A 13,244-nucleotide genomic window follows, 5' to 3' on the forward strand; every position below is an offset into this window, starting at 1 on the left:
CAAGCCTGAGCACACCTCGGGGTTACGCACGTGCTGTGTTATCTTGTAAAGTAGGAAAGAGATGGACACAGATGGACTGCTGTGACAGATGACCTGACCCCCACAATCCCCCAAACTAAACCCTATGGAGCTGGTCTGGGTTGAGTTGGATCAAAGAGTAAGAGCAAAGTAGCCAACTTGTGCCCAGAACTTGTGTAAAGTTCTTCAGGGCTGCTGGAGAAACATTCCAGCTGGAAGCTGCTTGAAAGAATCCCAAGAATCTGCAATGCTGTCATCAAAGCCAAGGAGGGTGTTTTGAGGAGTCCAAAATTTGAGAAAATTTTGAGATGCCGAACGCTTCTCTTGGTGGCTGCGATATTTGATATGTGTCGCTTCATTGCCTTTTACCATAAGGTAAATAACACAGCTAAAAGAGACAAATTCATTAAAAGCAGGCATGTCATGATTTTTGCCCGGTACCTACACACAGACCCGTGGCTTTTTTTTATAAACGCCCCCTGCTGGCTGAGAGCTGAAACACCAGAGGGCATGAGTGTGAAGAGGAGGCACTAGGGGTGTCTGTGGTACTTACCAGGATGGTGGTGACAGTGAGCGTAGCGTTTCGCAGCGTGTCGGTGGCGTTGGGGGAGTACAGTCTCTGGTCCATGGATAGGCCCTGTTCTGAGTGCCATTGCCCAATCTGTTTGGGGGAGGGGGGATGAGGCAAGTACATTATTATTATGTGCAATTATAATTAAGTTTGACCTTTCATAACACTCTGTCTCACCATATCAGGAGACCATACATTCTCCAGGACCTCAATTCCCTCTGGCCGCATGTATGGCTGGCTATTTTTCACTCTCTCTGAACCATCTGACCCCCCCCCCCCCGTCCGTGCAATGAGTCCACGTGCCGAGCTGAGATGCGGCAGCGCCGTCAAATGAGACCGGTACTGAACCGAGCCACTGGACCAGGCAGGGGCCATAAAGAGTGGTGTGTGAGCGGAGAAGGAATTACTGCAGGAAGTTCGATTCCGCCAGGGACGGATTAACTTGATGCTACCTCAGAATTGTCCAAGCGGAATGTCATAAATTCCGTTTGTGCTTCCTGGCCGTTTCGTATCTGCTCCCTCTGATATCCCAAGACTGGAGGTGGCCTCTCAGGATTAGGAGGCTTCAGGTGGAAGCAGAAATGGGGCCCAGCATGATTCCTTCCATTTACCAGAGTGTCCCTGTCTGACGTCTCTAAGTTGGAATAGTCCATTACAGCCCAGAAAAAGAGGGGGGGGGCAACTTTATCTATACTAAAAATAATAATATGACACGGGGATAATAAATAAGTAATTAGTAATTATATCCATAAATGTAAAGTCTAACTGGAAATACTGTCTTCACGGGGCCCCTGCTTTTTGAGTGTCGACATTTGCCTAGGAAGTCCATCCCATAAACGCCACACCATGACAGCACACTGAGGGACTGCGAGGGGGGGCAGAGCACGGCCTTGACGTCGGCGTCCGTGACACTTCGACCCGACCCAAGGCCCGTCCCTCGAGTTGCTGATGGGTGACCATGAGGCTGCGGTGACTCTGTTTGTCATCTGCCCCCCCCCCACCCCCCATGGTCGTCTGAATGTCATGCATGGTGGGGGAGGCGGTGCGGTTACGATCGGAAGGTCTCCTTCTCAAATTACGACAGAGCTATTTCACCGTCGGGACCCTGAGCAAGGGCCCCTTAAACCACAATCGTTCCAGCGACTGGCTGACTCAGCTTCCTCAAACAATATACACTGTCTTTTATAAAACTGTCTGCTAAATAAACAAAAAATGCAAATAAAGTATCGTTACAATCATTCTTTAAAAGGTCATTTGTTTCTATAAATGTCTACTGATTCATGAGCTGCTTACTGCTGTTTTTTGTATACTTAGCCCAAATAATTTATTGATTATAAATATTTGAGCAGCATTTCTTTGCTTCTGCTTTTGCCGTACTCCTCTCCAAATCAGAATGTGTATGTATGTATATTAAACGCCCATTTGCTGCTGCTGTGCTCTGGACGGCCTCCCGCTGAGACAGGAGACCGTGCTCTTCACGGTGTCTGTATGAGATTTGAGCCCTCAGCGCTGATTTCACCACTCAGAGTTGTGATACTGTTTGTATCCAGTCTGAGCACTACAGCTCCCCGTGGAGTCACAACACGCTCAAATTAATGGAGGAAAGTTTTTTTCTTTTTTCTTCAAGAGGTCTTTTGTTCCTGGGGAACAAAGACACGCTCATGATACATTACGCAGAAACAAAAGTCTTGGAATGACGAAAAGTCCACGGAGGATGCGTTCGGAAAGTCTGGCAATCAATTTCCTCTATAGTGTCCTTCCGTGATAACCTCTGTGCACTGTCTCCGGACTGTACCAATGGCGACTTTATGTGGGGGGGGGGGGTCACTACACAGTAACACACTGACATCTTTTTTGTGCTGATAACACTGCTCGAGGAAGAATGCTGGAGCCTCCCCACGGCACGAGTGGGATAAGATGAAAGTGATTCGTCTTTCTGACCCCTTTCACCCCCCCAACACACACAAGTGCTGTACCCTCACCTCGGCTAGCATGTACAGCACCCCACACGGTGAAGAAGCCTTGCGGATTTCCACACACACAAACACATATTTACTACTTCAATCCTCATCCAAATCCCACAAGCTACACACCCTGAAAGTGTCTCTAGCTTGGCCTGCAGCAAAGCCGGATAACATTAAAAACATAACTCAGAAACACAACAGATTCACCATGACAATTATGTCTCCCCTACCAGCTTTACTGTATGCATGCGCACCTGTGTGGTTTATATATTCCATACACAAGAGTATGCTACTTATTTAAACGTTTAGTGCTAACAGGTCCTGCTGGAAAAATAATGCTTTCAATCGCGATTATTGCTTCACGTGAAGCCTTTGGTTCTGTCTTCATGAATGGTTTGCACAGAGGAGGACAGTCGATGTCATGAAGTGGAGGCATAAACAGGGGCGGGGCCACAAGGGTACTTGCCTGAGCTGAAAGATGATTGGCTCCCTGAGTGCTTCCTCCCCTGTCACTCACTGATTCATAACATATTATTGGCTACGGATAAGGTTGGCTCCTCTGTGTGAGTTATGGTCCCACTTACACTCCCCGCCTTAAAAAAGCTATAATATAGCTGCAACCCCAACCCCCAGCATCCTTATAAATGACCCCTCCCCCCCCACACTGTACTCGCACATATATATTGGTGAGATGATCTGCTGAGAGGACCGCCATGACTATTACCATCCCCCACGCCACCTGTTTCCGGGCAGTGAGTGATGGCGCTGTAAAAGATGCCGCCCCCCCGCTGACCTTGATCGGCCTTCCCTCGCACGCGTGCCCTCATACGGCAGAAATACACCGAGCCCCTTTCATCTCCTGTCCATTAAAGCAACCGTACGTTTCTCACGCCTCGTAAAACAAGCTTCTCCCTAGTTAAGCACCATAAACCATCGACAGGAATAAAAAAATAAAAAAGGGCTGAACTTTTTTTTTTTTTAGCCCCTGAACACTCGGAGCAAAGCTCACATGGTTACAAGAAAGAATCTTGTAAAACATATAAATATCGATACTACTTGTAGGATCACACATGCACAAACGACAGAGCGTAAATTCCAGGTGGCCTGAGACAAGGCCTACCCTGGTACGAGAGGCACACAAGGGGGCTTAGTGACCCCAACACACACAAACACACTAAGATTGTCTAAGAACACACAAACAGAACCTGTCTGGATATCGAGACTAGCAGTCATGAGTAAATCGATATGTAGGGAATACAAAGGCCGAACTTAAAAGAGAATTTCTTTAGGGTGTTGGGTGAGTCCGTGGTATGTAAGGCAGGATGTTTGGGGAGGGGGTTGCGTGCCAATTCGATGGACTCCTATCTTTGAGGTCCACTCTGCTGTCCGTAGGTCCCTAAATGTTTGGGCCATAAACGTTGGAATGCTGGCCTCCCTTGTTATCTGCGTGTGTGTGTGTGTGTGTGTGTATGTTTAAGTGTGTTTGTGTGTGTGGGGTCACTAAGCCCCCTTGTGTGCCTAGGCCAATGTGTGCCTCTCGTACCAGGGTAGGCCTTGTCTCAGGCCACCTGGAATTTAAGCTCTGTCGTATGCGCATGTGTGATCCTACATACTAATACTTTTGTGTCCAGCAAGCAGCTTATTTTTATGATTCTTCAAAGAGCAAAATAACACTAATCTATTCCATACATTGCATCCAATTTTAGTAAGAACCAATCACCTGTGTATAACAGGGTCATGTGATCATGCAGTGTAAGGAAACCCAGAGGAAGGCATATGGATGACAATGAGCTTTGGTTTTTAGGTCTGGCTGCTCATAGCTTGCTGGATGGACCAGGCTCTTTCCCCCTGGATGAACTTCCTTTCTCGGTCCAGCCACCCGGGCCGTTTTAGAATCTTCCATTCTGTGCCGAGCGGATTCCAGGCCTGGCTCTGCTCCTGCTTCCCCTTGTTCCGCTAATGACCATGTGAGTCAGCTAAAGACCAGCTCCAGAAGGCTGGCTCCGTCTCATTTCTGCAGAGCTGCTAACGTTCTGGCGGCTGTTCACATTCAAATTTGTATCACTAAACTTCATAACGCAGTGTTGTTTTCTCCTTCTTTTATGTCCACCCGTTTGCCACTGCCGTTTGTTATTTGGCCTTGTGACCCCCACACCCCCCCGTCCCCCCGTCCCCAAAGAACGAAATTCGGTGCATTTAACGAGCCGCAGCTCGGCGCTGAGAGCGGCTGCCCAGCAGTCTCGCTGCCCACTGCTGCACGAATGCCCAGCCCCCGAAGAGCCTAATCCGCCAGAGCCGAGGCCACCAGCCGCCTCGTAACGCCCCCTAAAACATGGTATGATCCAGCAGGTGCGTAGCCATCCCTGTGCCTGTCAGTCCAGTCCCACGTCTGAAAAAAACAGCCTGCGGGGGAGGATCAGAGAGGGCAGCGGGATGGACCGAGAGCGCTTCCATGTTCAGGGCTTACCCATCAAGCCTCCTCTTCCCATTAAGCCAGACCACAAAACCCTTCCAGACTGGGAATTCCACTGGTTGGTGAGCCATCCAGCCCTCCAGCCTTTGATCCCCGCGCCCCCACCAATAACCTCTAGAGAAGTAGCAAGACATCTAACACTGAAAATCAGCGTGGAGACTCTTAAAACCTTAATTTATGGTTAAACAAAAAAATTGCCTTTGATCTCATTCTGGAACTGAACTGCACACGCCTGGCGTGTGGGTGGGGGGGCGGCTCGCTGTGATTCGAGGTCTCAGGATCAATTCCCAAGGCCAGCAGAATGATGGCGCCATTGAGCCCTTGAGCGAGACCCCTAACCCCCAACTGTTCCTGGGACTCATGATCCTACTTTCTCAAGATTGTATGTCTGCCAAGTAAATAAAATTCCAAATAAAGTGTCATTATAATAATTCATTAAAAGGTCATTTGTTTCTACAATCTTTCTGTTGTTTTTTGTGCCTTTTTTGACCCTCAAAAAAGGAATTATGTACGTCGCTTTGGATAAAAGCGTCTGCCACTTAAATGAAATGTACCGTAAAAGATGGAGAGCTACCTAGAAAGTGGACAAACGTAAACAGCTATGAGAAAATGACCAAACTATCCGAATCTGCTCCAGATACTTCTCTTGGTGGAGTGGAGTTTGAATTTTCTCACAAAACAATCTAGGGAAGCGCCCAATTAGCTTAGAGACGACCTTTGCCCAGGATTAGATCCAAAGTTCATATTTCGGAACGAGGCTGGAGAGCTCGTGGATAATCATCTCACCGACAGAACACAAAACGCAGATCGGTCCGAGCCCCTGGGATCGCGCCGGTTTCCATAGCACCACCAGATACGCAAAAAATCTTCAGCGCCTTTGTGAAATTTCATCGCGTTTTGTTCTGTGCATAATTAACTTCACCAGGAAACTTTTCATGTCAAAGGCACGCCTTTTCTTTGAAGTGCTTTGCTTCCCTCATTATGTGTGAAAGTTCTAATTCTTTCTACAGTGGCAGAGGCGAAGTATTTTCAATAGGAATAAGACAAGGCTACTACAGTTTGCAAAACTCTACGGAGACCCACAAAGACCGTGTGGAAAGGGGGGGTGAGTCTGCACCTTCGTCGATATTAGCAACGGGAAGTGCGGTTCAATTTACAGAAGCGATTCCATCGAACTGTTCATGTAAATGAATCAAACGTTCGATTCAAAGAGTCGGGGGGGGGGGGGGGAGAGAGACTACATGCTGCTCACCTTGTTCAATTACTTTTGTTAAATTTTTATTAAAATTTTGTTTTTATTAAGATATCTGTAATCTCTGAGTTTGGTGAATGTGCATCCATCACTTCCAGACCAATTAATGTGAAAAACAGTGACGTAAGCAGGTTTTAGCATTATAAAAGTAAACAAACAATCAGCCTCCCAAAGCCTGATAAAATCTCGAGTACATCTTTGCAAACATATAATCCAAAATGCTTTCTTTAAGGAATAAAAACCAACATCACAGCCACAACGTACAGAATACGACAAATGCTGTTAGTAGGGGCTATTAGAATTGGCACATTTGCTAACTGGATCCCTTAACTCTCGAGTCGACTTTCAGCACAATCAGAACCGGTCATTCTGTGAGTTCTGGTTCTTACGAGATTTGCAGAGGAACCGTTTGAACTTGCCAAAATGCCAAACTACTCAGAAAGTCACTTTAAACTGCTTCGACTGAACGTGCCAAACTCACTAACATGTCGAATGCCAGAGTCTTGACTTTGTGAGCCACAGCCACCATGCAGCTGGGCATGCGCACAGCACAGATACAGCAGGCTGCGGTATGCAGAGGGCCACCATGCGGCTGGGCATGCACACAGCACAGATACAGCAGGTTGCGGTATGCAGAGGGCCACCATGCGGCTGGGCATGCACACAGCACAGATACAGCAGGCTGCGGTATGCAGAGGGCCACCATGCGGCTGGGCATGCACACAGCACAGATACAGCAGGCTGCGGTGTGCAGAGGGCCACCATGCGGCTGGGCATGCACACAGCACAGATACAGCAGGCTGCGGTATGCAGAGGGCCACCATGCGGCTGGGCATGCACACAGCACAGATACAGCAGGCTGCGGTATGCAGAGGGCCACCATGCGGCTGGGCATGCACACAGCACAGATACAGCAGGCTGCGGTATGCAGAAGGCCACCATGCAGGTTTGATTTCTTTAGATTTGAAAAACGGTCTGACTGACTCAAAGGGGCTGGTTCAAAAGAATGAGTCATTCATGAATCAGACATCACTAGTCGATATATCGTATAAAACCATGCAGAATATAAAATCAATATTCGCTGAGCCTATGTTTGCCAGAAGCCTCAAGATACTAGCAGGCACCAAAAGGAAGCTGACAAATGTTCTATATTTAACCAAGATTGCTTAGGGGATGAATGCCTGTCCTATGACCCCGCCCCCCCAGACCCCCCCTCCTTCCAAAGCCCACAGTTAGATTTGCCGGCCCTAGCTCTCGCTTGTGCTTCACACAATGTCGTCGAGAGCCCCTTGCAATCAGGACCCGTGTCCCTCACCTGACAGGGGCTTCCGGAGACTCCGGCTCCATCGATCTGATTAACAGACGCTTTCAAGCCAAGGTGACTTACATCAGACGGCCGGACGGCCTCTTGGGAAATTTGGCCTGGTGCCCGTCTTGGCGATGCAGGCCCAAGGAGAAAGATGGGGTTTGGCTAAGGGTGCACAGCGCGTTTCCTCATTGCGTTTCCTCATCGCGATGCCTGCTGATGGCAGCACAGCCCCCCCCCCCGCAGTCCCGTTCAGCAAATTCCATGGCCTTTCGGGCCGGCTTCTGTAAGGTTATGTCGAAATCGCTACAGGGGCCTGAGGCCGGACTGGGACTAGAGTAGCACTGTAAGATGCCTATAATAAGAGTGAGAGAGACCCCCCCGGGGGCAGCTGTTTGGCTGAGTGGACTAAACCTCAGGGCCTGTGATCGGAAAGTCACTAGTTTGAGCACATCTGCTGGTCCTTGAGCAAGATCCTTAACCCCCCAGCTCCCTGTGCAGCTGCTCTTGTGGGCCAGGATGCTCTCACCTGCAGAGAGCAAGGTGGAGGGAGACATAAAGAGAATCCACCCATGTGCATCAATAATTTAATCGCATGGTATCCCACTGATGCCCTGCAAAGGGCTGCCCCCCCTCCCCATCCTGGGTTGTTCCCTGCCTCGTGCCCATTGCTTCCGGGATAGGCTCCGGACCCCCCCGCGACCCAGTAGGATAAGCGGTTTGGAAAATGGATGGATGAGTATCCCACTGTTATTTATCTTTTTTGTTTAGTTGTAGTGTATTTTATTTTTGTTTATTTAATTTCCGTTTCCGAAAATGTTTTCTTATAATCGTAGTTTTCGTTAGCCATAACAACCTTGGTCTGTTCCATTCGCCTGCTCTCTGTAATCACTGTATACCCTGGGGTTCACTGTGGCATCATTCCTGGCATCCTCCGCGTCCGCACGCCGACAGCGTGTTTAATCGAGAGACCTTGTCTAATTGGATCTCCGCGGGATCCCCACCATCCCAGCGTCAGGTGACGTGAGGCGGAGAGCTTGGTATGACGACGTCGTCCGGGAAACCCCCCTCCGGCAGCCGCGCACCGGCTCCTCTCCAGAGTCCGCACTTCTGGGCGACACGTCGGATTAGGCTGCGGCTCTGCTGGCGCTCTCCTTCGCGGGGAAGCGGCTCTGTGCTCCGTTGATAATGTCTTCCGGGAGAAAGGCAGAGCTGCTTTCACGCTGCCCGCGGAACCGCCTTTCAGGCGCCGCAAAAAAAACGCACCAGCGGGCTGAGTGCCGCGGCGCAGAGATAAGGGACAAATGATAAACGAAGGCAAAGCTTTCATGGAAATGGGCAGCGCGGGCGTGCAAAAGGTTTTTTAAGGTTTTAAGGTTTTTTGATTTTATAGTGATGTTCAACGGGGTACGACTGGGAGAAAAAAAGGTTTATGGAGCAACTGGCTTTTAAATAGGATATAAACTTAAGCTTCTACAGTGCAAAAGGATATTTGGCTTAAATTAATAAACCTGCCCCACTCCCAAAAAAAAAACTTTTTTTGCAGAACATGTTTATAAATGTCACACATTTTGTGTCATTTTCTGTCTCCTTAGATAGGCCGATTTAATTTTCCAACTTGTACGTACGATCTTTTCCGTGACAGGCCGCGTGTTGAAATATATACGGGTGATTTGCTTGATTAAGAACCGTAAACTTCGCCGTGAGGGAGCCGTCGAGGGTGAACATGCCTGGGCTTTATTAAAACTTCATTACGCCCTGCAGAAAGACAAGCTGCGAGTAACGAATGATTCAAACAGCTTTTCCTCCTCCATCCATCTGCGTCATTAATGCAGCAGATTTCCTCAAAGCTTTTCAGGATGCTACACCCAGCTTCGGGGGCAATTCTCAGATTTTTTTTAAATAGGTCGAGGCATGAGAGGGGAGGCATATTGCTGCAGCCAGGAGCCAGATGTCCAGTGAGAGGGTCAATATGGGAGGGGGTTCTAATAAGGGGCTGTTATCATTTGATACCCAAACCCTTCCCCTCATTATAAACCCCTCCTTCTCAACATTGCCCCTCCCACTTGACAGTCAGCTCCTGTCTGCAGCGATATATAACTGTATAAAAGGGGCCAACTTTATTAGCCAATGGCATGTTTCGGGATGGTGAATGACGGGAGGGGGGACTCCAGGGGCCAATGAGCTTTCAGCTGGGATCAGTATCCCTGTGGCCCCGCCCCTGTATATGCCCCTGCCCAGCTCACACAGCCAACTGTACACCCATTTTACGGCTTGTTTTTTACCTGTTTCAGACTTGTCCAGCAGGGGGTGCCGTACACTGACACGATTGCTCTGGTCATCTCTCCAAATTGACAGGGACACTGCCAGGGGCAGTTGGAACAGAGACGGCCGAGGGAGGGGTTTGTTTACGTAGGGCCTGGGTTCTTGTGGGCAGACGACCGAGAACCTGTCAGAACGGATAAAGAGCCCCCCCTGATGGGTGCGAGGGGCTAATTGGGGTAATCTGTGATTCATTAAGATAAGTACGGGGCATGAGGTACAGAAGCAGACTCTGTACCCGCTACTCGGGGGCCGGCCGGGGGCTGGGGGGGCGGACAGATCAGAGGAGGCCGCGCACACAAACACACGCGCACGCTGTGACTGCCTGAAACCAAGTCCCTGATTAACTGCCTCCATTACAAGACTTAATTAGCAAGTTGCCTCCTATCGGGAAAGGCCGGCTGCTGAAGACGAGAGCAGGCTGGCTCCCCCCCCCACCCCCCCACATTGTTTCGGTTTACAAACAAACAAATAAGCACGCTCTACTCTACTCCAGACGCAATTAGTCAGCCAATGGGGCCGCCTAATCAATAGCTCCAAGCTGTGTGGAGGGATCTCAGAGGACTGGAACATCTGCCCCTCCCGGCGCCTGAGATAATGACGTTCCCGTCCCGCAGCTGGATGGTATCCTGCAGGACCTCGGGCTTGCGGGAGGCTGCCGGTGGTTGTTTAGGGCCGGCTGATGGCTCGTGGGCAACCGTCTCAGCTCATAGTGCAAGAAACTCAGAACGCCGGTCATCCTGGACCCCATGTCATTCCCCCATCTCCAATTCCCATTTAGAGAATCTTCCTTCAGAAACACCTGTGGCTCAGAGCCTACAGGGGGGGGTAGTGTGTGCCTCAGCAAGTAAGCACTCCATGCCTGTGATCAGAAGGTTGTTGGTTTAAATCCCAGGGCTAGATAACTGGTGCCACCATTGGGCCCCATATCTATCCCTATCGTACTCTGCCCTACAAAGACAAAACACAATAAACTATACTGAAAGTGAGAAAAAGGACTTCAAGGTGCGTTAACTGTCCACCTGATTGTGCAGTATGTAGGTTGATTTTGTAGTTAATGTAATTTTCAGCGAACATAGCTGAACTAATTTGTCATATGATAAAACAGAGCCTAAGTTGCCTTTGTACGACAGGATCGTATCCCCTCCACCTAGCAGAGACCCATTACACAGCTGGATGGCCTGCTTGCACGCACCGGGAACATGGCCGCCAGCACCCTCTAATTCGCCCGTGTAAAGCATCTCCTTTACTGGTCCCATTACTCACCCCCATAATGACTCATACTGACGGCTCCCCTGAATTACAGTGAGCGCTCCTCGGCCTAAGAGTCACTGGCACTGGGTATTACTTCCATCTGTCATTGCCCAGCGAGAATTAGGACACCAACATTTTCCTCCAGGTTTATGGCATTACATATTTAATGGTAGCATGGCGGTCCACTTCATGCCGCGTCGGTTTATGGTGGGATCTAGGCCTGTAGATGCTTGATGCAGCTTATTCAGCACCGGAGTTGCTGGACATGGTCCCCATGGGGGGAGGGACCCAATCTGGGGGAGGGACTCAATGTCAGCCCTGGGTAAACCCACACTAGGTTGGGTTATATCTGTTACTTCAGTTAACAGTAGAGAACGGCTTAATTTTCACTTACACAAAAATGTTCTGAGGGCAAAATGAAAAACGATAGATTGAGAGAGAGAACCAATCAATTTGTACAGAAGGTAGGTCCAAACAACTGGAGGAGGTGGGACCAACCAATCAGATGTCTTGGTCCCACCTCCTATAGCTACTGAACCAATCATTTTTTGTTCTGCCCTTATTTTTGTGTACATAAAACTCCCACGAGCCAAAAATAGCTGACAACGTCGATGATCCGTGGTGATGCAGGGGTCCAAAAAGACTCCGCCCCCCCGCGCTCTGAAAACAGCAGCTCAGCATTGATAGGTCTTACCTTACAGAACCAACACTGTGTTAAGTGGTAAAGGGCATTTTTAATGGAGAATTGGGCACTGCGGGGCGCTGAACACATCTGTGGACCCTCCCAGTGTGAGCGACAGCGGGCCGGTACGGTTATTTGTAAACGTCGGTCTAGTCAGGGCAGTGGGGTGGAGGGGTGGCAGTCTCAGCCATGCTGCCAGAAGATCCTCTAAAACAAACAAACACCATGAACTGTCCTCCCCCGGACTGGTGCAGTGTCTCGTGTTATGTGATGGGCACTGCCGCATGGGCGCGGCGTGATTCTGTCAGATCTCACGCAGTGTTCACGGGGTTAGGACCTGCCATCCATCAACGAAGACCCCTGGAAGGTGACTGTAATGTTTAACAATAAGCCACCCTCAAGGCGAACACACACACACACACACACACACACACACACACACACACACACACACATATATACATATACGTATAGGCTTTGATGAAAGTCTAGGAATTTTTTATGTGGGAGGCATTAGAGAGGCCATAATGCATACAGAGGGGCCAATGTTTTAAATCGGTGAGTGACAGGGGACAGTGTACTCTGTGGGCCAATCAGCTTTCAGCTACGTACCCCCTGTGTTCCCGCCCCTATATGAACCCCTGTATATAAATATTGTTAGAGGTATCAAATGTTCTGTTTTTCCAATCAAAAAATCCATGCTGCAGGATTGCAAAGGGCAGACTAAGGAAACTTTCATCACCACGGTAATCCCCTCTGTAGACTGTGGTATTTTCAGAGCGGTGCACAGTTTGAAGCTGAGAAATGCCTGCCAGAGAAATTCAAATTGGGAGTAAATGAGAGCAGCTCACCCACACCCTCCACCCCTATAGGGGGCGATGTCACACATGCTAACACGCTGCAACTGGTAGGTGTAGGATGTAGGGGATCAGAGCCAGTCATCAGAAAGGCCCCACGGGGGGGTCTCGTAACTGCTTTGCCCCTGCAGTGTTTCGGGTCCGTTTTTTTTTAACTCAAAGCCTTCCTCTGATCGGGCTGTAAGCAACCCCCCCCCCCCCCCACCACTCGCAAGCGAGATACTGCAAATGTGTGGGTGAATCCTGTGTACTTCTGAGCCCTATGTCATTAGCCTGCGGTGTCTGTGTGTGTGTTTGTTATTCTGTGTGCACTTATGCATGCAAGTGTTACCTCAGCCTGAGAGACAGATGTGACTGTATCTAGGTCCCCTCCACCATTCCCAAGTACCCTTAGTTGCCCCCCCCACCCCCCATACCCCTGATCAACCTTCTCTGAAACTGCATTCTGCATTTTCACCCGTCATCGCCTTACTCAACGTCTGGGACGCTGGCGACCTTAACGCCGGAATACCATTCATCTGTTCACGCTCCGTCACAGAACTTTC

The 13,244-nt window shown here is 49.4% G+C and overlaps 1 protein-coding gene across 1 annotated transcript in view; it reads right to left on the reverse strand.

Moving 5' to 3' along the window:
* LOC125712727 (glutamate receptor ionotropic, kainate 4-like) overlaps nt 1-13,244 on the reverse strand; it is a 216,649-nt gene that overhangs the window by 21,801 nt on the left and 181,604 nt on the right. The window contains exon 12 of the mRNA XM_048983114.1: nt 572-679. Coding sequence (XP_048839071.1) covers nt 572-679 — 108 coding nt within the window. The remainder of the gene's footprint in view (nt 1-571; nt 680-13,244) is intronic.

Source organism: Brienomyrus brachyistius, chromosome 18 (assembly GCF_023856365.1).
Source record: "Brienomyrus brachyistius isolate T26 chromosome 18, BBRACH_0.4, whole genome shotgun sequence".
NCBI lineage: Eukaryota > Metazoa > Chordata > Actinopteri > Osteoglossiformes > Mormyridae > Brienomyrus > Brienomyrus brachyistius.